This window comes from Euleptes europaea, chromosome 1 (genome assembly GCF_029931775.1).
Source record: "Euleptes europaea isolate rEulEur1 chromosome 1, rEulEur1.hap1, whole genome shotgun sequence".
In the NCBI taxonomy this organism is placed as follows: domain Eukaryota; kingdom Metazoa; phylum Chordata; class Lepidosauria; order Squamata; family Sphaerodactylidae; genus Euleptes; species Euleptes europaea.
Window position 1 is genome coordinate 166450007 of NC_079312.1, and position 24018 is coordinate 166474024.

Below are 24018 nucleotides of genomic sequence, written 5' to 3' on the forward strand. Positions count from 1 at the left end.
TCAGTTCTTCCTGTACTTGGGGTTGACTATGGTGGTCGTAGCTCGCCGGAACAGTGGATTGTTCACCTGAAGGAGGAAGTAGGTAGAAGTCAATAGCGGAGGGCAGGAGGACACAATACAACTGGAGAGTACAGTGCATGGCTTTGTTTTCTACCATAGATTTTTTAAATTTTGACTCCCAGAGATGAGCGTGCAATCTCTTCAATTCAAAACCTTTATTGGCATAGCGAGTCATTTGTGCAATCTCTTTATCTTTTGGGCCATGGGCCTTAGCAAGTCAGAGGCAATTCTATAAATCTGTAAAAAGGTAAAGGAAGTTCCCTGTGCAAGCACCGGGTCATTCCTGACCCATGGGGTGACATCACATCCCGACGTTTACTAGGCAGACTATATTTACGAGATGGTTTGCCATGGCCTTCCCCAGTCGTCCACACTTTATCCCCTGGAGCAAGCTGGGTACTTGTTTTACCGACCTTGGAAGGATGGAAGGCTGAGTCAACCTTGAGCTGGCTACCTGAAACTGACTTCTGTTGGGATCAAACTCAGGTTGTGAGCAGAGTTTTTGACTGCAGTACTGCAGCTTACCACTCTGCGCCACGGGATTTAAAATTAACATTTGGAGCTAGGTTGCTCAGATTGACACATAACAGGGACACAGACAGCGGCATGCCCTGTCTGGTTAAAATGCTCCCTGAGAGCCTGGTGTGTTGTTCTGAATTCTCCAAAGCTGTATTCAAAGTGTGTTAAAAATGTGTTGAGCTGCATTACAATGCACATGCTATCCATCAGCAAGAAGAGACGCTAAACCTTTGAGTCTGACTTGTTTGGGTTTGTTAAGAAACCAAACCCCAAATTACATCTACTTCTCCTTGCTGGTATCCAGGTTGTAGAATTCTGGATTTCAGCTTGTTGGAAGGGCAGGGTCTAGGTCCGTGTTGGCGAACCTATGGCACGCGTGCCCGACCTGGCACGCGTAGCCCTCTCTGCCGGCACGCGGGTAAGTGGCTCGGGACGGGACCGAAAGTCCAGGCGGGCGAGGCAGCGACGGATGGAAGCGGTGGAGAGAGAGCCAGCCCGCTTCCCGAGGGACGGGGCGAGGAACCGGCAAGCCAGCAGCCAGGAAAAGACGGAGCGCAGAGACGCGGCGGCGCGCTGCCGCACCCCAGCTGTAGCCCCGCCGCTCGGTCGCGCCTGCGCCAGTCAGAGGACTTGGCTGGGGGCGTGGGGAGGAGGGCAGGATGTTTCAGCCCTAATAAGGTCTTGGGGGCGGGACTAGAGGGAGGGCTGAAACATCCTGCCCTCCTCCCCACGCCCCCAGCCAAGTCCTCTGACTGGCGCAGGCGCGACCGGGCGGCGGGGCTACAGCTGGGGTGCGGCAGCGCGCCGCCGCGTCTCTGCGCTCCATCTTTTCCTGGCTGCTGGCTTGCCGGTTCCTCGCCCCGTCCCTCGGGAAGCGGGCTGGCTCTCTCTCCACCGCTTCCATCCGTCGCTGCCTCGCCCGCCTGGACTTTCGGTCCCGTCCCGAGCCACTTACCCGCGTGCCGGCAGAGGAGGCTCCACCCCCACCAAAGGTCGACCACGAAGCCTCTCCTCACCGCCCCATTTCTGGTTTATTCCCCCCACACACACACACACAAGAGAGGTGGTGTGTGAGGTAAAGCGCCACCCTCCCCCTCCCCTCACAGCGCGGCCAGGTTTTGAATGCGCGCTCGAGGGCTGGCAGCGCCAAGGCGGGCGGCGAGGAGGAGGTCGGGGCTCGGGGTGGGGGGTGGGGGGTGGGGGGTGGGGAAAGCAATGTTTGATTCAAAACTCTGCATGGGGGGTTATTGGCCATTTATGAATGGGAGGTTTTGCATTGGATTTGCCATTCAGATGCACATTTTCCCCATCCAGATCCTCAGAACTCAACAATAAGCCCCCTTGCAGAGTTTTTTTTCAGACGGAACCCTCTGAATATAGGGCAGGTTTTGCTTCATATATTTGCCTTAGGGTTGCCAGGTGTCTCTCCCCCAATCATTTACCTCTTTCCCTGATGGTTCAGTTACAAATATCAAGTTTCACTTTGAAGAAGAGTTGGTTTTTATATGCCGACTTTCTCTACCACTTAAGGAAGAATCAAACCGGCTTTCAATCACCTTCCCCTCCCCACAACAGATACCCTGGCCATTTATGCATGGTCAGTTTTGATGTTCACTAAAAGCTCTTTTTTAAAATGCGAATTTAAAACTGCCTATTCACGGTCTCGAAGCAAAAGGAGAAATTCCACCCCTCCCACTCGCTTGCTCCTTTGTTCCTGTTTGCATAACCATTAGCATGTGCATAGCTAACCCGCCACTGTTATTTTGCATGGTTCCTTCAGGGGGATTCTTCAGGTTAAATTGCCGTGTTGGCACTTTGCGATATATAAGAGGGTTTGGGGTTGCAGTTTGGGCACTCAGTCTCTAAAAGGTTCGCCATCACTGGTCTAGGTTTATAGTTTGCTTCAGCCTTTGGGCAGGAGAAAACAGCCTGGCTGAGTGTAAGTAACTTTCTGGGCAATGTAGTGGGGGGAGGTGGTTGGGGTGTATCTACACTGACCTACCATTCATCACCTACAAACTGAGCCAGGTAGAGGAGTAGTAGTAGTAGTTGGTTTTTATATGCCAACTTTCTCTACCACTTAAGGAAGAACTGCTCCTCAAAAAGCTTCAGAAACCGCCAGTCATATAGAATCACAGAATTGGAATCACCTTCCCCTCCCCACAACAGACACCTTGTGAAGTAGGTGAGGCTGAGAGCTCTAAGAGAGCTGTGACTAGCCCAAGGTCACCCAGCTGGCTTCATGTGGAGGAGTGTGGAAACCAACCCAGTTGACCAGATTAGCCTCCGCCACTCATGTAGAGGAGTGGGGAAATCAAACCCGGTTCTCCAGATCAGAGTCCACTGCTCCTAACCACCACACCACGTGTGGGCTGTCTGGCCTATGGTCAAGGCAGCCCAAAGTACTGACCTCATTCCCCTTGGCCCGTCTGCACTCTTCCTCGAAGCGCTTGACTTCCCTCCGGTCGCAGATCTCCACGACGCCACGGTATAGCCCAATGAAGAACACCCCAAAAACCACAAAGCCCAGTACCAAACCCAGAACCAGTTTGAGTGTCTGGTCAGTAGTACCTGTGAGTGTATAAAGGGGGGTATAATGTCATGCCTTAAAGGAGGTAACCCGCTCCCCTCCCAAAGTCACTTGAAAAAAAATTCCCCTTCCCCAGTTATTTCCTTGAGTGGTATAACCTTCCTGGGACTTAACAGTTCAAAATGTAAGCAAGGGATTAAGTTTCCTACCCCTAGAAAACTAGAACATCAGGGCTAGATGAACTTTCTGCCAGTTTCGTTTTTCGTGGGCAGGGAGATTTGTATGTCTCTGAGTGTGAAAGGAAGGAGTTCATGTATGGCAGGGGTGTCGAACTAATTTGTTACGAGGGCCGGATATTACATAAATGTCACTTGGTCGGGCCGGGCCATGCCTCGTCAGCCCAAATTGGAACTGGAGGGGGTGGCTGCCCCATCTGACTTGTGGGCCAGATAAGAGCTCTCAAGGGGTCGGATCCGGCCCCCGAGCCTTGTGTTTGACACCCCTGGTGTATGGGCTCGCCCCCTCCTGCATTCTGAAAGGGTGCAGTCATGCGAAAGCCAAGTGTACAGAGCAGCAAATGTGTGGCACAATTTGCTATTAAACTCCTTTTTAGAATGCAATGGGGGTTGTTTTTCAAGAAGGGGAACATTCTGATATGAAGACGAGTTGGTTTTTATATGCCGACTTTCTCTACCACTTAAGGGAGAATCAAACCAGTTTACAATCACCTTCCCTTCCCCTCCCCACAACAGACACCTTGTGAGGTAGGTGGGGCTGAGAGAACTCTAAGAGAGCTGTGACTTGCCCAAGGTCACCCAGCTGGCTTCACGTGCAGGAGTGGGGAAACAAATCTAGTTCACCAGATTAGCCTCCACCGGTCATGTGGAGGAGGGGGGAATCAAACCCAGTTCTCCAGATCAGAATTCACCGCTCCAAACCACTGCTCTTAACCACTACACCATGCTGGCTCTCTTGGCCCATCTGCAATCTTGAACCATAAGGTAGGGAATAAATGTTTTAATGAATAAATCTGTACTAATTAAACTGCTGCCCTGATCTGGTTGGCCTGGGCTAGCCTGACCTCGTCAGAGCTCAGAAGCTAAGCGGGGTCAGCCCTGGTTAGTACTTGGATGGGACACCACCAAGGAATACCAGGGTCGCCATACAAAGGAAGGCAATGGCAAACCACCTCTGTAAGTCTCTTGCCTTGAAAACCCTACTGGGTTGCCATGAGTCAGCTGTGATTTGATGGTACTTCACACACACATAACAAAATTGCTAAGTCAGGTGAGGGGGGGTGTTACATGGAACTTAGGAGAAGCTGTTGCTAAATATGTTTTATGTTCATGCACTGCTGGTACTAAACGCTGACAAGTTGGGCCTCTCTCTGAGCTGAGCTCCAGGCATGCCTGTGGTTTGCCGTTAATGAAAGCCCATAAGTGTTAGGAGACAAACGTATGACTGAGCTCTATAGTGAAGGGGGAACGTGTGTCAGTCAAGTTGGGTGGCCTGGCTTTTGCTCAGCCTGCTCAGTGTTCCTGAAGAAGGTTAGGATCCAGTCCAGTCCTGTTTGGATCTCACTTAAGTAAGCTTGCAGTGGCCGTTTTTCAACGGGATGGCTACCCGTGTCTGCAAGGTGAAAGATACAAGAAGAGGAGGAGTTGGTTTTTATATCCCCCTTTTCTCTCCCTTCTAAGAAGAATCAAACCAGCTTACAGTCTCCTTCCCTACCTCTCCCCACAACAGACACCTTGTGAAGTAGGTGAGGCTGAGAGAGCTCTGTGACTAGCCCAAGGTCACCCAGCTGGCTTCATGTGGAGGAGTGGGGAAACCATCTCGGTTCACCAGATTAGAGTAAGCCGCTCAAGTGGAGGAGTGGAGAATCAAATCCGATTCTCCAGATTAGAGTCCACCGCTCTTAACCACTACATCACGCTGGCTCTCCTAGCTGGTGTCGATGACCCTGCTTACCTCTGTGGGGGCCCAGGGCGAGGAAAGGGCAAATTTGCAAACCCAGCTATCCTAGCCATAGGAGCAAGGGCACCTGCTTCCTCTTTTAGGTTTCCAAAAATAGGAGGAGAGGGATAGAACTGGGTAGAGGCCATTTGTATAATCCCATCCTTGTCTCTAACACTTTACAGAATGTTGTAAGTAAAAGAAGAAAATGACAAAAGGGTTCTGGCCTGAGGAGCTTACAATTGAAACGTCAACATTGGAGAAGGTAAAAAGGCCAGGGAAATCCTTATAGCACTGCAGGCAAATCGGGCACTGTAGCCAGTTCAGGAGGATTGTGGACGGATTTGAAGATTTGTCTGTATGTGGAGATGAATCTCTGCATCAACACTGGCTTCGAAGCCAGAAGGTACAGAGCTCTCTTGCTGGGCTGGGACAGAGGCAACAATAGCATACTGGTTATATAAGTACAAGCAATAACCTATTCAACAACACACGCAGGTAAGCACCTCACAAAATGAGAGAAAAGTAAACCGGAACATATCACTGTGAAGAAACCTTAATCTACAGCAACCCCAGTCTACAAAAACCTTATGCCATCTATAACATGTGCAGCCCAAAGTCCACACTGAGCTATAGTCCGTAGGCATCAGATGAAAACTTGAACGCTGTGGGGCTGCATAACATGTCTCCTAGAAATCAAGCAGGGATACATTCCAATTTACTATACTCTCATTTTGTGTGGTACTGACCTGCCTATGTTGTTGAATAGGTTATTGAATAGGTTATTGTTTGTACTTATATAAACCAGTATAGTATCGTTGCCTTGGTCCCAGTGCTGGTTTTGTTTTTCACTTTAGCTGTGGTTCAGCACTGTTTGCCTATTTATTGCTGGGCTGGGGCAGAGGGCAGCGTGGGATGGAAGGGGTCACATTGCGCTCCTCTAGCCCTGGCTGCAGCTTACTTAGACCCTGGCAAGACTCAGTAACAACAACATGCGTGACATCCGCACCTGTTCTTCCCACCCTCACTTAAAATGCCTCTTGCCCTTGCAGCCCTGCTTCTTCTGCTCTCCCACCACTCACCCTCTCGGCTGTTCACGGTCAAGGTGATACCGCCGGTCTCGTCCGCCTCCACGAGGTAGATGAGCAGGTTGCCGTCTCCTGCTGTCGCCTTGCACCATTTCTCATCCGCGGGGGGTGCCGGCAACACCTTCATCGTCTGGTTGCAAGAGACACTGCAGTTCCCGCTCAGGGGGCCTGTCCCGAGAGCTTTGCACTCGGCGCAGTCCCTGCAAAGAAGCAAAGGGAGTTTGTACCCTTCGCTCAACCTGTCCTGTTCCATTCTGCCTGCCAGGAGCTCTCCCCCCCCCCCCTTGACAACCCTCCACCTTTGCAAAGCAACAAGGGAAAGTAGCTGGGTGGATAAGCGGGGCCTTTTCACTGGTGGCCCCCTTGACATGGAGTTCTCTCCTAAGGGAGGCTCAGTTGACCCGAATATTAATTGCTTTTTCCAGAAAGGTACCCCAAACACAGGATTTGGGGGGGAACTCCTAGTGGCTGCTCTCTGCAGTGGAATGCCCTCTGACTAAAGGAATCTTGCTGTGTGTTCTTTCCTGATGCTTGGCAGAAAAGAAGAAAAGTTGGTTTTTATATGCTGATTTTCTCTGCCTTTTAAGGAGAATCAAACCAGCTTACTATCTTCTTCCCTTCCTCTCCCCACAACAGACACCATTTGAGGTAGGTGAGCCTGAGAGAGCTCGGAGAGAACTGTGACTAGCCTAAGGTTACCCAGCTGGCTTCATGTGGAGGAGTGGGGAAATCAACCTGGTTCACCAGATTAGAGCCTGCCCACTCATGCAGAGGAGTGGGGAATCTAACCTGGTTTTCCAGATTAGAGTCCACCACTCTTAACCACTACACCACGCTGGCTCTCCTCTGCAGTAGCCACTGAGGCATGTTGGCACCTCCCTTATTGCAATGCTAGCAGCTGAATTCGGAGTGTGTTGGAAGTTAATTGAAGTGCATCAAAGTAGACTATAGCACCTGCTAGGAGGGATGTTTTGGAGGACATTGATTCATAGGGTCGCCATGCGTCTGAAGTGACTTGATGGCACTTATCACACACACAGGAGGGATGTGTGCAAATGGGCTGGTGGAGGGTCTGCAGTTTTTATTAATTCTGCTGTAAGGCTCTTTGCTGCTTTTAAAGGAATAATAGCCATCCAAGATGGAGGGCCCTTCTAAAAATGATAAGGAAAAAATGTGGCAAAATGAGACAGCGGTGGTTGTCAGGTATGCTCTAGCCATAATTGCAGGGATGTCCCAGAACTCTAATTGGAGTGCTATGGTATCCCCCCATGCCCATTTCAAGGCAGGCCGGATAGGTACCTGCTAAGTCTCACACAACCCTTTGCACTGCCCTTCCTCTGACCGCTCCTACTTGTTCCCCCAGATCACGTCGCGGCCTCACCTGTGTTGCTCACAAGGTGTCCGGCACTCGGCACAGCGGCTGCAGTGGCTGCCCAGCCAGCCAGTCTTACACTGGCACCTGTTGCAGACACAGCGCCCGTGGGCACTGCATATGGCACCCTCCTGCACGCATCCGCTGGTGTCCGGGCTGCATTCGCAGGCCCTGCCGGTGTAGTTGCTCTGGCACTCACAAATGCCGCACCTGCACTGCCCATTACCTGTCAGCAGGGGGAGACGTTCATCAGCACCACAAGATTCCTCTGCCGCAGAACTATCCCACTCACAAATTCTGGGCTTTTTTGAGGTTTCAGTAAGCACTACTCACAATCTTGCAAATTTATCAAAATCCATAAAGGCTACAAACTTCCTTTAAAAAAAAGAAAGAAAGAAAACTGAGAGGAGGCTGGATTCTGTGCCTGTTCCACACTTTGCCTCCGCTGCAGTACAGCCCTGGGAATTAGTGATCTTTCTTCCTTTCCTTTCCTGTCGGGGGGGGGGGGAGTTCACTTTTCATTTATCAGGCAAAAAAAAATATTCACTTTGATTTCTGACTCTGTTCTTGTGCCTTCAACACCTTGTTCGTTTGTGCATGGGAGTTTCACCTGAGGTTCGTTGCTCGCTGGACCCACACTTTCCTGTTGGGAATCTATGCACCAGCAGTCTCCAAGCAAAAATCAAGTCCCTGCCCCTTGAAATGCTGTTTTGTGATTGGCTTACTTTGTAGAGCTTACTGTGAGAAAATCCCCCCCAAAAAAACCCAATTGCTGCATAAAAAAGCGTTTTAAGAACAAGAAACAAAAAATTGAGCAATCTGAAAGGGTGTGGGGAGAAATCCAAGCCTTGGTTTTAAAAAGCCTTTCTTGTGCTCAGAAAGAGCTCGGAGGAAGCAGGAAGTATTTGAATCCCCGCCTCTGGACATGCTGCTTTGTAACTGGCTGTGAGCAAAACTAAGCTTGCGTGTCCTGCACTTTGCCTTATGCATGGGGATTTCACCCGAGCTTTGCTCAGGGGAGATGGAAGAATAGGGTTAACAGAGGAATGGGAAGGTCCAGGATTTGTGAGGGCTGGCGGTGAGGTCATCTCTAATGGACGGGAAACTCATGCATAACTCCAAGGAACAACCGATTCAGACAGGGGGCGAATGAAAGCACCCATGCATAAACGACCCTTCGCAACAATCTTCTGTTCCTCAATAAGGAATGCCCATTAGATTCTGTCATGAACGCATTTAGCACACGTGGAACCACCATAGGCTCTGCTAACATGCTTCTTTGTTTTAGACAGTCTCATACAAACTTTAGGACAAACAGAACACCACGAAGCCTGCCTGGGCACACGCCACATGCAGACCGGTGCTTTGCCAAACTTCTTGGTATAAAGGTAAACTGTTACCTGGTGTTCGGGACAGCCTAGCCTAGCCTTGTAAGAGGCTGTGTCGTGGGACAGCCTAGGGCGGTATATCAAGCGTAGGACCTAGAGTTAGCGCCGGCACCAGAAGAGCGGCATTAGTGATCTACTTTTCAACTCCCCATTAGAACAATGTGGCTAGATGCCATAGGTTGGATCCAGACTAAATTTTCTGCTAATGGGAGATAGGTGATGTGAAAGACCTCTGCCTGAGACCCTGGAGAGCCATGGGGAGGTAGAGCCTCTGTTTGGCCTGCAAAAGGTCCCAGGTTCAATCCCCGGCATCTCCAGTTCAAGGGACTAGGCAGGTAGGTGATGTGAAAGACCCCGGAGAGCTGAGGGTCTGATTCAGTATAAGGCAGCTTCTATTTTTCATATTTTGTTCATATAATTTCCACCAATCCTGTCTTCTTGCTGCACACCCTTGATTAACTTGCTGTTCTCCTGTGGGCTCCTTGTCCCCCACATCCCCAGCAGCATTTTGCAAAGATCAGTGGACTGTGGCAGGAAGGGGAAGACAGGAACCTTCTGTTTCACCAAGCCTTGCATGAGTGGAAAAACTTAGTCTGGATCCAATCCCGTGATTGTACTGTGGTTAAAAAGAAGTCTTCCGTACCTTGCCCATGTTGTCCCATTAATGCAGAGAATGGATGACTTAGAATAGAATCATGGAGTTGGAAGGGACCGCAAGGGTCATCTAGTCCAACCCCCTGCACAGTGCAGGAAATTCACAACTACCTCCTCCCCACACCCCCAGTGGCCAGAAGTTGGCCAGAGGTTGGCCAAGATGCCCTCCCTCTCATGATCAGCCTACAGTCACAGAATCAGCATTGTTTGCGTTAAGCTCTGCCCAGTTAAAGGAGACAATCCTCCCACTGGAAGACATCGCAGTTTACCTGCACACAGCTGCCCGTTGTGTCGTTCACAGACGGTGTTGTCACACTTGCACAGGGGGCCACTGGCGTGGGCGTGGCACTGGCATTTCCCACACACGCACTGGCCCTTGCCGCTGCACACGGGACCGGTGCCATTTCCGCCGCGGCACCCCGTTTCCGGGTCATCAAGTTCCTCTTGCTTGCACTCGCAGAGACGGCCTCTGTGGCCCCCCTGACAGCTAGGGGGAAATAAGGGCACAGGGCCTCATCATTGCTGTGTTCTGTGGTGGGACCTGTTGAGCCTCCAGGTGACCCTCTGAGCTGCTGCTTCTTCCCCATTCCCCACACCCCACGTAGCTGTACACCCATGTTAAACCTCCCTGATTATCTTCTTTCCTGCTGCCCCCTTCCCTTATGCCAGGGGTGTCAAACTCAATTGTTACAAGGGCCGGATATGACATAAATGTCACTTGATGGGGTCAGGCCATGCCTCGCCAGCCCAGATCCAGAGTGGGGGGATGGGGGGGGCAGCCTTGTCTGGCTCACAGGCCGGATAAGGGCTCTCAAGGGGCCAAATCTGGCCCGCAGGCTTTAGGTTTAACACCCCTGCCTTATGCATACCTGCACACACCACAGGTGAGGTTGCCCTGGCCACCGGAACAGTGAGGCGCACGGGGCTGGGCATCTCCGCACTGGCACTGGCACACCGTTGACAGCTGTACCCGCAGCTCCTCCCCTACTCCCAGCACTCGTAGCACCAGATCATGGGTCCTAGGCAGGCAGGCGGATGCATTTATCCTTACGGTGAACCGCACCTGTGAGAGAAGCGTGACTGAGAGACGCGGAGAGAGCCCCCCCATCCGCTGCTACCCGGAAGTTGCATTTGCTGAGGCGGTTTGGCCTTGTTTTAAGTCCACTGCTGCTGGAAGAGTTGCAATGTCTAGCGTGCAAAGGAGCTGAGAAGAAGATCCAGCAAGGGGCAGGCAAGTGGTCAGCTAGTTAGGGCTGTAAGGTTAGAGACCTTTCCACCCTTTTCCCACACCTCTTGTCTGTCCTTAGACTCATATTCTTAGGGGACAATTTCCTCCTCCTTTTAGGATGTCATTCTACTCTATCTCTCTCTCCCTCCTTAGCTAGATAGGCAGCTAGAGGCTCTGTCTCTCAGCTTTCCTATCCTATCCTAAGGTTAGATGGCCATCTGTCAGCAATGCTGATTCTATAGCCTTAAGCAGATGATGAGAGGGAACACATCTTGGTCATCTTCTGGGCATGTAATGGGGGTCACTGGGGGTATGGTGGGGGAGGCAGTTGTGAATTTCCTGCATTGTGCAGGGGGTTGGACTAGATGACCCTGGTGGTCCCTTCCAACTCTATGATTCTACGATTCTATTCTATGAAAATGTAGTTCCCTCAATAAAGGCAACTTGATCTTTAACCAGTGAGTCTGACCCTTCTCTGTGTACTTAGCATACTCTGCGAAGAAACAGCGTGCATCCCACCAAAGGCCTCACCAACTGGTTGATGTGCACGCCGGAGCATTCTCCGCCCTGCGGGTCTCCGAACTTTTCTGAGTCGCCGCAGTGCGAGTCGTAAGCAATCGAGACGCCGGGAGGAAGGTCGGAGGAGTGCTCCAAGTTGACGGTGGATGAGAGGCTCTGTAGAGGAGACGGGCAGGGAAAGCAGGTTGTGCCAGACTCAGAGAGAGCGCCTATGCCGTTTGACGCTAATCCCTGTTCACCATGAAGTTCCTGACCCACTCTCTCTCTCTCTCTCAGCCTAAGCTACCTTAAAGGGGTGTTGTGTATGAGATAAAAGAGGGGAGACCATGTATGCTACTTGATTCCTTGGAGGGAGGGCTGGATAAGAGTGTCAACATTACAATAGCTAGGGAGCTTACACACATGCTGAATAATGCACTTCAAATCCCCTTTCAATGCACTTTGCAGCTGGATTTTACTGTGTGAAATGGCAAAATCCACTCGCAAACTATTGTTAAAGTGCACTAAAAGTGGAATGAAAGTGCATTATTCAGCATGTGTGAAAGCGCTCTAAATTAGATTCGAGTCCAGTAGCACTTTACAGACCAACAAGATTTTCAGGGTATAAATTTTTGAGATTCAATGCTCCCTTTGTCAGATATCTAACGAAGGCAGCAACGACTCTCAAAAGCTTTTGCCCTAAAAATCTTGTTGGTCTCTAGGGTCCTAATGGACTCAAGTCTAGCCATTCTTAGGGTTGCCAACCTCCAGGTACTAGCTGGAGATCTCCTGCTATTACAACTGATCTCCAGCCAATAGAGATCACTTCACCTGGAGAAAAATGGCCGCTTTGGCAATTGTACTCTATGGCACTGAAGTCCCTCCCCAAACCCCAACCTCCTCAGGCTCTGCCCCCAAAACCTCCAGGTATTTCCCAAACCAGAGCTGTCAACCCTAGTTGTTCGGGATGGTCCGGGAATATTTTTACTTTATATGTCTTTGTGAAGAAACAAAAGACTAATATAGGAATTGTGTTTAAAATAATTGATATCATTGGTTTTTGTTTATGAAATCATAGTGATTGCTTTGTGTTGAATAACCTCCAGGTACTGGCTGGAGATCTCTCGCTATTACAACTGATCTCCAGCCAATAGAGATCAGTTCCCCTGGAGAAAAATGGCCACTTTGGCAATTGGACTCTATGGCACTGAAGTCCCTCCCCTCCCCAAACCCCGCCCTCCTCAGGCTCCGCCCCCAAAACCGCCAGGTATTTCCCAAACCAGAGCTGTCAACTCTAGCTGTTCCACTGTAGATCAACACGGATGCCCTCTGAAACATTAAAATAATCTCTTCTTCATATCCAGCTTCTGCTTTTACTCCACTAAGGTTCTTTCCCCCCTCAGGTGAGAAGACAAAGATGGACATGCTGTTTACAATGAAACACTCCAGATAATTAAACCACAGCAACCCTCCAGCAGCCTGAACCTCCAGGGATCCTTCAAGCGACTTCCTGCCTTCCCAAAAGGTCCCGCCCCTCTTGCCACAAAATGTTTCTCCTCCTCACATTGTAGGCGTCAATAATGAGCTGCACCACATTGCTGGAATCTTCCTTCAGTTCCCCGACAGCCGACTTTGGAATGAGTTTGCTCAGCTCCTGGAGAAGAAAAGAAAAAGTGAACCAGATTCCTTACTTTCAGATGGTGCCCAGCCATAAGAACATAAGAAAAGCCTTGCTGGATCAGACCAAAGCCCATCAGGTCCAGCAGTCTGTTCACACAGTGGCCAACCAGGTGCCTCCAGGAAGCCCACAAACAGCAGCATTGTCCTGCCTGTCTTCCACAGCACCTAAGATAATAGACATGCCCCTCTGATCCTGGAGAGGATAGGTATGCATCATGACTAGTACCCATTTTTACTAGTACCCATGAATAGCCCTCTCCTCCATGAACTTGTCCATTCCCCTCTTAAAGCCTTCCAAGTTGGCAGCCATCACCACATCCCGGGGCAAGAAGTTCCACAATTTAACTATGCATTATGTGGAGAATTACTTCCTTCTATCTGTTTTGAACCTCTCACCTTCTAGCTTCAGAAAATGACCCATCATTTTAGTATTATGAGATATGGAGAAAAGCTTCTCCCTGTCTCTCCATACCATGCATAATTTTATAGACCTCTATAATATCTCCCCTTAACCGCATTCTTTCCAAGCTAAACAGCCCTAAGCATTTTAACCACTCCTTATAGGGCAGTTGCTCTAGCCCCCAATCATTTTAGTTGCTCTTTTCTGCACCTTCTCAAACTCTGAAATATCCTTTTTTAGGTGTGGTGACCATAACTGTACACAGTTTTCCAAATGTGGTCTCACTATAGATTTGTACAAGGGCAGTATGATAGCAGCAGTTTTATTCTCTATTCCTTATCCAATTATGACCAGCATGGAATTTGCATTTTTCACAGCAGCCACACACTGGGTTGACATTTTCAGTGGGCTATCTACCAACAACCCCAAGATCCCTTTCCTGGTCTGTCGCTGCCAGGACAGATCCCATCAGTCTATATGTGAAGCTGGTATTTTTTTGCCCAATATGCATCTCTTTACACTTGCTCACATTGAATCTCATTTGCCATTTTAATGCCCACTCCTCCAGTTTGAAGGGATCCTTTTGGAGATCTTCACAGTAGGATTTGGTTTTAACCACCTAAATTGTCATGTGCCCTTCCCTTCCAGCTCACCTCATACATAAGAATCCTGGAACCAGTCACAGCAAATATGGGCTGGATGTTAGATTGGGAGAGCACTTCAGCCAAGTGCCCAACAGAGGGGTAGTCCTGCAAAGAGACAAAGCCAGGGACGGTATCACAAAGACCCTTCCATTTCCTTTCGCCCATCTCTTCCCCATCTCTTAGTATGGTTGCCAGCTCCAGGTTAGGAAATACCTGGAGATTTTTGCAGCAGAGCCTGAGGAGGGCGGGGTTTGGGGAGGGGAGGGACTTCAATGCCATAGCGTCCAATTGCCAAAGCAGCCATTTTCTCCTGGGGAACTGATCTCTCTCGGCTGGAGATCAGTTGTAATAACGGGAGATGTCCAGCTAGTACCTGGAGGTTGGCAGCCCTAATGATTAGGCAGCAATACATATGCACTGAACCGTTGTCTTCCCATTCCAGTTGGAGAAATTCCCCTAGAACATGTAAACCCTAAGCTTCTTGGTGTCTACTACTGCTGAGCTCACTCTTCGTCTGTCTCCATACATTTCAAGAGGATCGAAGGAGACTTACATAGAGGTGGCTTTCAGTGTATAGACCATTTTCGTCCAGGTGACAGTGCCCGTCGTTGGGCATGTAGACTCCGCCCAATTTCCCATCCCCAGCCATGTGGAAAGTGCCGTCTGAGGTGAAGACCAGCAGCCTTGTCACATCCCGCCAGCCAATCTGTTCCTGGAAAGAGGGAGGGAATTGCATATTAGCAATCGAGAAAGTGTTGACCCCCCCTTTATTTACATGTATGAAGGGGAAAGCAGTAATTCAATTTACGAAAACAAATGTTTAATGTGAGTTGGGTTGCCAGGTCCCTCTTAGTCACCGGAGGGAGGTTTTTGGGGTGGAGCCTGAGAAGGACGGGGTTTGGGGAGGGGAGGGATTTCAATGCTGTAGTGCCCAATTGCCAAAGCAGCCATTTTCTCCAGGGGAACTGATCTCTATCGGCTGGAGATCAGTTGTAATAGCAGGAGATCTCCAGCTAGTACCTGGAGGTTGGCAACCCTAAATGTGAAGCATTGTTCCCAGGGTGAATTTGGTAAGCCTATTGAAAGAGCCTAAAGAAAATTCCAAAATCTGCTGAATTTACAGATGGTAAAGCTGGAGGTTTGCATCAGAATTCAACATTTGAATTTTACAGTTGAGACTGGGCAATAAAATTTGAAATGGGCATTTTTAATCTGGTTAAATGAATTTTAAAATCGAATTCTCTCTCTCTCTCTCTCTCTCTCTCTCTCTCTCTCTCTCTCTCTCTCTCTCTCTAATGTTGACATCTACTGCACGTCAGCAGGCAAATGTTTGTTAACTGCTGATGTCTCCAGTCTTAACAGAATGCCCATGAGAACGAGAACTTTAGACAGTCAGATGATCATGCAGATCTATAAGAGAGCTGGTGTGGTGTCACGTTTGGACTACCTTACAGAGTTGTTGTTAGGACAAAAAGGCAGATGAAACTATGCAAGCTGCCCTTGCAAGTTGCCATTGAGATTAGAATTTAATAGATTAAATAACAGCATTTGAATTTGCTCTGCATCAGCCTAGAACCATAAACCATAAATCAGACAATTAGCGTTTGTGTATATGTATTCATGTATGTATGGATATTGGCCTCTAGAGGTGTGCATTTTGCCTATCTACCTAACAGGTGGACCAGCCCTGTGCAAAACACGCATTGGTACGGGATGCACACTTTGTCTGTACATGTGATGCCTCCGAACTATGCACAAAGAGAGGAGAATTATGCAGGCCAGCGTTTACACATGCTTGCATTAATATGCCTGTCCATGCATACATCCCTGTGCATGCAACGCTTGTTCTCTGATCCTGTCACCTGTGGGTATCCCAGCCAGGTGCCTCTTTCAAATGCACACACCAACCCGCCAGCTTCTCACCTTGCAAACCGCCACCTGCATGATGGCATCGAAGCCTCCCTCGGCCGGGTCCAGGTTCCCCGAGACAAACAGCTGGCTGACCCTGCTCTCAAACTCGCTGGCGTTGTCAGTGAGCGCCAGCACATGCCGATAGCTGAACGGTGACTGACAGGGCTCATTGGGGATCGGGCAGGGGTGGCGCCACTTGGCGGGTGACGTGCTCACGTAGGGTAGCAGTGTCTTGTCCACGAAGGAGCCAAAACCTACAGGGAAGAAATTCTGCTGTTTAAATTCTTCTTGAAAGCTTTTATCACAGCTTTCCCCCTCCTCCCTTGGTAAAATGACACATGGAGAGGACCACGGGGCCTACCTTACTCTGGGATATTGATAGGGTTGCCATCCTCCAGGTGGTGGCTGGAGCTCTCACGCTATTATGACTGATCTCCATCCAGCCGATAGAGATCAGTTCACCTGGAGAAAATGGCCGCTTTGGCAACTGGACTCTATGGCATTGACGTCCCTCCCCTCTCCAAACCCCGCCCCCAAATCTCTAGGTATTTCCCAACCCGGAGCTGGCAACCCTAGATATTGCAAGCAGGGACAACCTTAGGCTTCCACCACTTGCTGTTGTCCCAGCCTCTTATCCCATGAGGAATCCAGGGGTTTTATTGTGCATGCATGGCTTCCTGTGCTATCTTTAAATATGACTACAGGACGAGGAGGGAAGGAGCGTTAGCTACAACTTCTGGGTGGGGAAGCCTGGTGGCGCGAATGGCAGCAAGGACAAGGCAGGGGTGGCAGAGGTTATGCCTCTCCTATCCACCACCCAAGGTCTCACCTTGCCCGGATCTCAAGCCCCTTCCTTATATTGTCATTGTTCCTTTTACAAAGAAGTAAGGATACAATCCAGCCAAAGATAAACACTTCAAGGTCCAGATAATTTAAATAAGAAAATTAAAACATATCCTTGGTTCTCTAATTTTTGAAATCAGTGGGATGACCAGCTTGATCCCATCCATATTTATTCACAAGTAAATCCCACTCATTTCAGTGGGACTCGATCTTTAAAAATATATGCAGATGCAGAAGAAGAAGAGGAAGAGGAAGAAGAGGAGTTGGTTTTTATATGCCGACTTTCTCTGCCACTTAAGGGAGAATCAAACCAGCTTACAATCACCTTCCCTTCCCCTCCTCACCACAGACATCCTGTGAGGTAGATGGGGCTGAGGGAGCTCTAAGAGAGCTGTGACTAGCCCAAGGTCACCCAGGTGGCTTCATGTGTAGGAGTGGGGAAACGAATCCAGTTCACCAGATTAGCCTGCACCGCTCATGTGGAGGAGTGGGGAATCAAACCCGGTTCTCCAGATCAGACTCCACCACTCTTAACCATTACACCACGCACACTGGTTAGACTATGGTTACACTAGTTAGGATCCAAGCCATGCAGGGGAAAATGTACAGATCCAGTAAGTACGTAGTTAACCTGATCCTGACTTTTTAGTCATCTGGCCAAAGACACTTGGTCTTTATTTTTAAAACTGTTTTGAATTTCATTGCTAAATAAACTTTTGTTCAAAACATATTAGAATACTTGTATGAGGTGTTTGCTGTTACATATCGACTTATGATGTCTGTTCCCTCCGGATTAATAATTCTCTGGGCTCCCCCATCCACCACAATATCCTGGCTACACAGGTTTCCATACCAATTTTCACAGAGGTGGTGATATTGCGTAGGGCAGCCAACAGGTCACTGCCCAGTCTTTTGATGTTCTCCAGGTCATCCTTCATGGAGTGGGACAGGTCCATGAGATAGTACAGGTCCACAGGCCCTTCAGCCCGTCTGAAGTTCACAGTAAAATTCTGCTCCTCTCCTGTGGGTACAGAATAGGAAGGGTGTGTGTGTGTGTAAACAACTTGGAGATAGCAGCTAATTAACTATTATTCATCTGTCTAATTGAAAGTCTTGGAAATGGTTAAATACTTGCTGATTGGCCCATGGTTTCCACATAAAGTGTATTCCATTTATTCTAAGTGTCTATATAGCACATTGGCTAGCCAGTACAAGTGGATACTCATGAGAAACTAACAGGGAAATTCTCTCACTGGTCCCTGCTTTATCCTCTAGCTTCTTTTTAAAAAAAATTTTTTTTAATTTTTATTATATTTTCCAACATAAAAAATACAAACAGAAAAAAGAAAAAATATAACAATATAGAAAACTATGTAATAAGAATGACATATATGTAAAAATTTGAAGAAATAATTTTTTTTAAAGTATCGTAGATTAAAATCCAAGCCTCTCATCAGGCTTACTTCAGGGTTATTCCAAGGCTAAGAAAATGGCATGAATTCAGATTTTTAGAGCTACCGAGATGTATTTAGCAACAGCTAAAGTAGTATAGTTTTCATTCCCAGACAGGAGGCTGAGTATACAGTAATCATCCGAATGGTTGGAAAATATTGCAAGGGGGTAATCAAGGAACCTCTTAAACTGCCATAGAGTTTGCAAAAGAAAAAAATGTATCACATAAAGAGGGGTACGGTAATCAAATCAAGATCTAACAGCACCAGGGTGACCAGCATATGAACAACAGTCAATGGCCAATTGTACTGATTTCCATCTAAGTGATAAGCAATTTTAATAATTATGGAAGTCACCAAGAGAAAAAAGTCCAATTGAAATTATTGATTTGAGTCAAAAAGTTCTATTATTATTTAGATATTTCCTAAATAAAAGTGCATACTAATTTGTTGCTTTAGCTGTGTGTGTGTGTGTGTTAAGTGCCGTCAAGTCGCTTCCGACTCATGGCGCCCCTATAAATAAAAGTCCTCCAAAAGGTCCTATCTTTGACAGCCTCGCTCAGATCTTGCAAACTGAGGGCTGCTTTGGCTTCCTTTATTGAGTCCGTCCATCTCTCTTTGGGTCTTCCTCTTTTCCTGCTGCCCTCAACTTTTCCTAGCATGACTGTCTTTTCCAGTGACTCTTGTCATCTCATGATGTGACCAAAATACGATAGCCTCAGTTTAGTCATTTTAGCTTCTAGGGTCAGTTCAGGCTTGATTTGATCTATATAGCATATAGCTATAAGGGCATATTTATTAAAAATAGAGCAAGGTCTTTGGGCAAGAGTGTACACTAAAAGTTTTGCTAAATGTTTAACTTGGTACACGCTGGGTAGCCATGTTAAGTCTGCCTGTAGCAGCAGTAAAGAGCAAGAGTCCAGTAGCACCTTAAAGACTAACAAAATTTCTGACAGGGTATGAGCTTTCGTGAGCCGCAGCTTCAATTCTTCAGATACCTGAAAAAGTGAGCTGGGGCTCATGACAGCTCATACCCTGCCAGAAATTGTTTAACTTAGTCGTTTAACAGTTTTAGAAAATGGTACACAAGATGTTGTGTTAGTTTCTGATAACTTAATGCTCTTGACCCCAGGAGCCTCTCTTACAGCCACCAGGTCACAGCAGGTTTTCAGCACTGGAAGGGTGCTGCGTCTTTCCCAGGTAGGGTTGCCAGGTAGCCCCTGGCAACCAGCAGGGGAGGGGATCACACCAGGCGCAAAATGAGGGCCTCGGCGACATCAGCGCATTCATGTCACCTCTGGAAATGGCATCAACATGCCGACGCCTAGGCCTCATTTTGCACCTGGTAAGACCCCCGCTGGCAAGCTGGACAGTGCTAGGAGGGGAGGGCCCCCAAAGCAGGGGATCCCCACCCCCAGCGGGGGTCTGGCAACCCTATTCTCAGGGTTTCTTTCTACTTTACTCTGCCCCCTCCTTCTTTTTCATATAATTGGCCTGCCCTGCCTCAATCCCATCCTACAAAAGTGAATAATCTCAACATGAAACAAGGGCTGGTGGTTGGTTCTTGGGCAGATCAGGCCAGCTAGATGGATCAGTGGGTGACTCACCAGTCCCTGGCCCTGGGTTATTAAGCCATAAAAAGTTCATGAGCTACTTTGTGCTACGTGATGACTAATGTTGTTTTCCTCCACGGTTCTTTCTTTGCAAATAAAAGCATTTTTTTCCTTACAATCATAACAGGATCATCAATTCAGTCATAAGAGATGATGAATAGGCTCTTATGTCTCCTTTACGGAGATCGCAAGGAACCTTTCACTGGCAATTGAGGTTCTGCTGACGACAGAAGCAGAGGAGCTGATATTGACTGCTTCCTCCTCACTGCAGCCACCTATTTTGCGCAGCTTTTAGTCCATGCAAGTCCTCTAACCCCTAGGATCTAACTTTTTATTACTCACCAGCAATTTACAGAGGAAGCAGAAAGTCAAAAAGATCCACTTCACCAGCACAATGATTGAATCAATCTTTATTCACCCCAGTGAACAGACCAACTCTCTTCTGTGTAACGTGCAATGAACTGTAAAATCACAGAACTGGTATGATACAGGAGCCATGCTGCGTTTTTGGAAATGGAGGAGGAGGGGGGGGGGAAGAGAAGGAGGAGAAGAAGTTTTTATATGCCGACTTTACCTTTTAAGAAGCAAACCGGCTTACGATCTCCTTCCCCTCCTCTCCCCTCAACAGGCACCTTGTGAGGTAGGTGAGGCTGAGAGAGTTCGAAAGGAACTGTGACTAGCCCAAGGTCACCCAGCCAGCTTCATGTGGAGGAGTGGGGAATCACACCTGGTTCTCCAGATTACAGTCCACTGCTCCTAACCACTACACCACGCTGGTGTAGTGGTAACTTCCATTTGTTTGGGCACAAGCAATCTATTCATGAGAAGGAAGTATCATGCCCACATAGAATCTAAATTGACTGAAGAAGTCAACCGTGTCTAGAAGGGGGGAAATCTAAAAAAGACGATTGCAAAAATGTCTTCAGCATTTCTAACATGAAGTTGGTATTGGTGGTAGCAACAGCAAAAAAGTGGGGAGAGAACCTTAACCCTATAAAACTAGAATAAGGTACCCAAAAGGTAAGGGGTCAACATGAAAACCCACGGCTAATATTGATGCACTAGATTGTGTGAATACTATATAGTAAATTTAATACCAACACAAAATAAATATAAACAAACTAAACTTATATGTAGCCCTGTTCTAGCCTCTATGTATCTGTGCTGAACATGCCAAATAAAATAAAAAAACACACAAAATTACAACAGTCTGACAATATATACAAACACCTTCACAGCTCGGACCAAATGCGTTTCGGCTGTGAAACCTTCTTCAGTGGTCCGAATAAAACAATTCTATGCCATTATGGAAGTACAATATAGAAAAAAATTACAATCCTTAGACTGAGTAAGCTGAGATTTGTAAAATGAAAAGTCTAAAATTTATTTATGTATATCCCAGCCAGAGTTGCCTTCATAGTCTTAGGCTCCTACAGGAGTATACCTTTCACAATCTCGCAGTCATCCAGATGTGTCTAAAGTATTGGTGGAGCAGGTACCTCGGTCGCTCGGCTTCAGGGCGGTTGGGAGCCCTTACGCACCGAACAGCTGATTGCCAGATGCTGCCTGAGTGACACCCCTTGCCGGCATTGCCTCTGCCGTTGGGAAGGTGGTATAAAGGGCTGTGGCAGATGGTAACTAGGGCAGCTCAGCAGCCATGGGACACCCAGTGCAGGCCCCCCACCACCAGCCCCATAACTAAGGCCTCTGATGTGGTGAAGAAAGGCGGTTAGGACAAGCAATTCCAAACAGATCTCTCTTTTGCAAAAACAGATATTTGCCCAATTGCCACTCTGAGATGAGTGCCAAAAGGTTGCTCCAGGAGGGAGGCATGGGGATGTTCTTCCACCTGGATCCACCACATTAAACAGGTGCCTTCCACCCACCCAATCTTTGGGCTGTTCTTTCCCCTTGAAGGACCCACCAGGCCGTAGCTGCAGAGCAATTCTTTGGGGTGCCAGCTGAGTGATGTTCTCATATGGGGGGCTCTCGCTGAGGGGAATGTCCTCCAGGATATGCCTCTCGCCACGGGGGTCCATGATCTCGCTGGGGAGGCAACCACGATGTTCCAGCTCCAGCCGAGGGGCGCAGCGGGCTGCATCTGACTCATCCGCTTGCACAAAATCCTGGGGAAGAATAGAAGGGAGCCGGTTGAAGAGCTGCCTCAGTGTACCCACACCCTCTTTGGGTGGGCCTGCAAATCAGGCTGACTAAAATCTTCTTCATTGTACACAGGAGATCAGAAGGAAATGTAACATACAGAACCAGAGCCCACAAAGCATTTTGTCTATAATTTGCTTAAACAGAGAGCAACTTTGATGATGATGAAGAAGAAGAGTTGGTTTTAATATGCCGACTTTCTCTACCACTTAAGGCAGAATCAAACCGGCTCACAATTACCTTCCCTTCCCCTCCCACAACAGACACCCTGTGAGGTAGGTGGGGCTGAGAGAGCTGTGATTGGCCCAAGGTCACCCTGCTGGCTTCGTGTGTAAGAGTGGGGAAACCAACCCAGTTCACCAGATTAGCCTCCGCTGCTCATGTGGAGGAGTGGGGAGTCGAACCCGGTTCTCCAGATTAGAGTCCGCCACTCCAAACTACCGCTCTTTAACCACTATACCACGTTGGCTCTCCAAGGGTTACATTGGGTCTATCTGAGAAAGAATTTGGTTTATCTGAGAAAGAATTAAGCATCCTGAAATCACTAGCCTTTCTTTGTTTGTTTTTAATAAGAAGAATAGTTGGTTTTTATATGCCGACTTTCTATACCTTTTAAGGAGAATAAAACCGGCTTACAATGGCCTTCTCTTCCTTGCCCCACAACAGACACCTTTTGAGGAAGGTGGGGCTGAGAGAGTTCAGAGAGAACTGTGAGTGATAGTTCTTGAGGGAAGGAGGTGATGGGAAGAAACAGCTTGCTCAGAGCAAGGTGGCCCCCAAGCAGCCACTGGTACATCGTGGGCAAAGAACCGACCCTGGTAAAAAGCCATCAGGGATGTGTTGTGAGGGTGTGTGATGCGCTTAAGCAATGCTCCTTGGTGTTAGAAGCAGATGTCCTGTTTTTATGCCTGAAACGGGAGAACTGTGAGTAGCCCAAGGTCACCCAGCTGGCTTCAGGTATAGGACTGGGGAAACCAACCCAGTTCACCAGATTACAGTCCACTGCTCTTAACCGCACTGATCTCTTTTTAGGTAGAAGAGGAAAGAGACTCCCACATTACACATTTCTTTCTTGTGTACCACTGAACAAACTCCTTGGCCATTTATGCAGGGTCAATTTTGATGCTCGCTCAAAGCTCTCTTTTTTTTAAATGCGACCTTTAAAATGCCTATTCACGGTCCCGACCCAAAAGGAGAAATTCCACCCCCACACACGCTCACCTCCTCCTTCGTTCCTTTGTTTGCATAGCCATTAGCAACCACCGGTTGCACAGCTAACGTGGCGCTGTGATTTTGCATGCTTCCTTAAGGGGATTCTTCGCGGCAGGGGCAGAGCAAACACAAAAGGTCGTGTTAAAGGGGCTCTTAAGAAATGCGAAGCGGGTATGCGCCGGCTTCGCAGTCACTTCCTGAATGATGGTTCAGCGTGAAAAACTAAAAAAAAATGTGTGGGGCACTTCAGCCTGGAACGCAGCTGCTAATTACCAAGCATAAATGGCCCTTGTTTTCTACACAACATCCAGCACCGTTTTAATGCTCTCCCTTCCACCCTGCAACTGCCAAGACAAACTTCAGCCTCTTCTTATCAGTTGAACTATAGGGGTTTCCTGTTTCTATAGGTGAAAAACCACATCTCCAGCCACATTTGGCTAAAGTATGCTTGTCATTCGGAGTCCACTGTCACGTTTCCTCGGTCCCCTCCCCCAAACCGACCCTTCCCTGTTCCTCAGGGAGCCGAGATCAATGTTTCCCCCACAAGATGGAAACTGCTAAGTACACTGCCGAGCACAGCGTGTCGAAAGATATATATGTCAAATTATCCGTTGGGGCTTCTGTCTTTCTTCAGTGACTCAAACTGGAAATTTACTTTTTTTTTTTTTTAGCACAGATGTGTTGGGTTGATACAAGAGTGGGTTACAGTAAGATTTTATAATAATTTGTTCTCAGGGAATGATCCATTTAATTTGTTAAACTGCAGCTTCTCACCTACAACTAGGAATATAACAAAAATTAAAGCGGGAAA

The 24018-nt window shown here is 48.1% G+C and overlaps 1 protein-coding gene and 1 pseudogene across 1 annotated transcript; both read right to left on the bottom strand.

Moving 5' to 3' along the window:
- On the bottom strand, positions 1–17759 carry ITGB7 (integrin subunit beta 7). Its single transcript, XM_056849312.1, has 12 exons — positions 17625–17759; positions 15941–16182; positions 14571–14729; positions 14027–14122; positions 12858–12947; positions 11327–11470; positions 10437–10630; positions 9837–10054; positions 7535–7751; positions 6148–6353; positions 2990–3150; positions 1–66 (listed from the first exon to the last, which is right to left on the bottom strand). The coding sequence occupies exons 1-12, from the start codon at positions 17725–17727 to the stop codon at positions 1–3; spliced, it is 1896 nt and encodes a 631-aa protein (XP_056705290.1). The 5' UTR covers positions 17728–17759.
- On the bottom strand, positions 8041–9565 carry LOC130492187 (60S ribosomal protein L34-like; annotated as a pseudogene).
- Positions 17760–24018: the final 6259 nt, after the last annotated feature.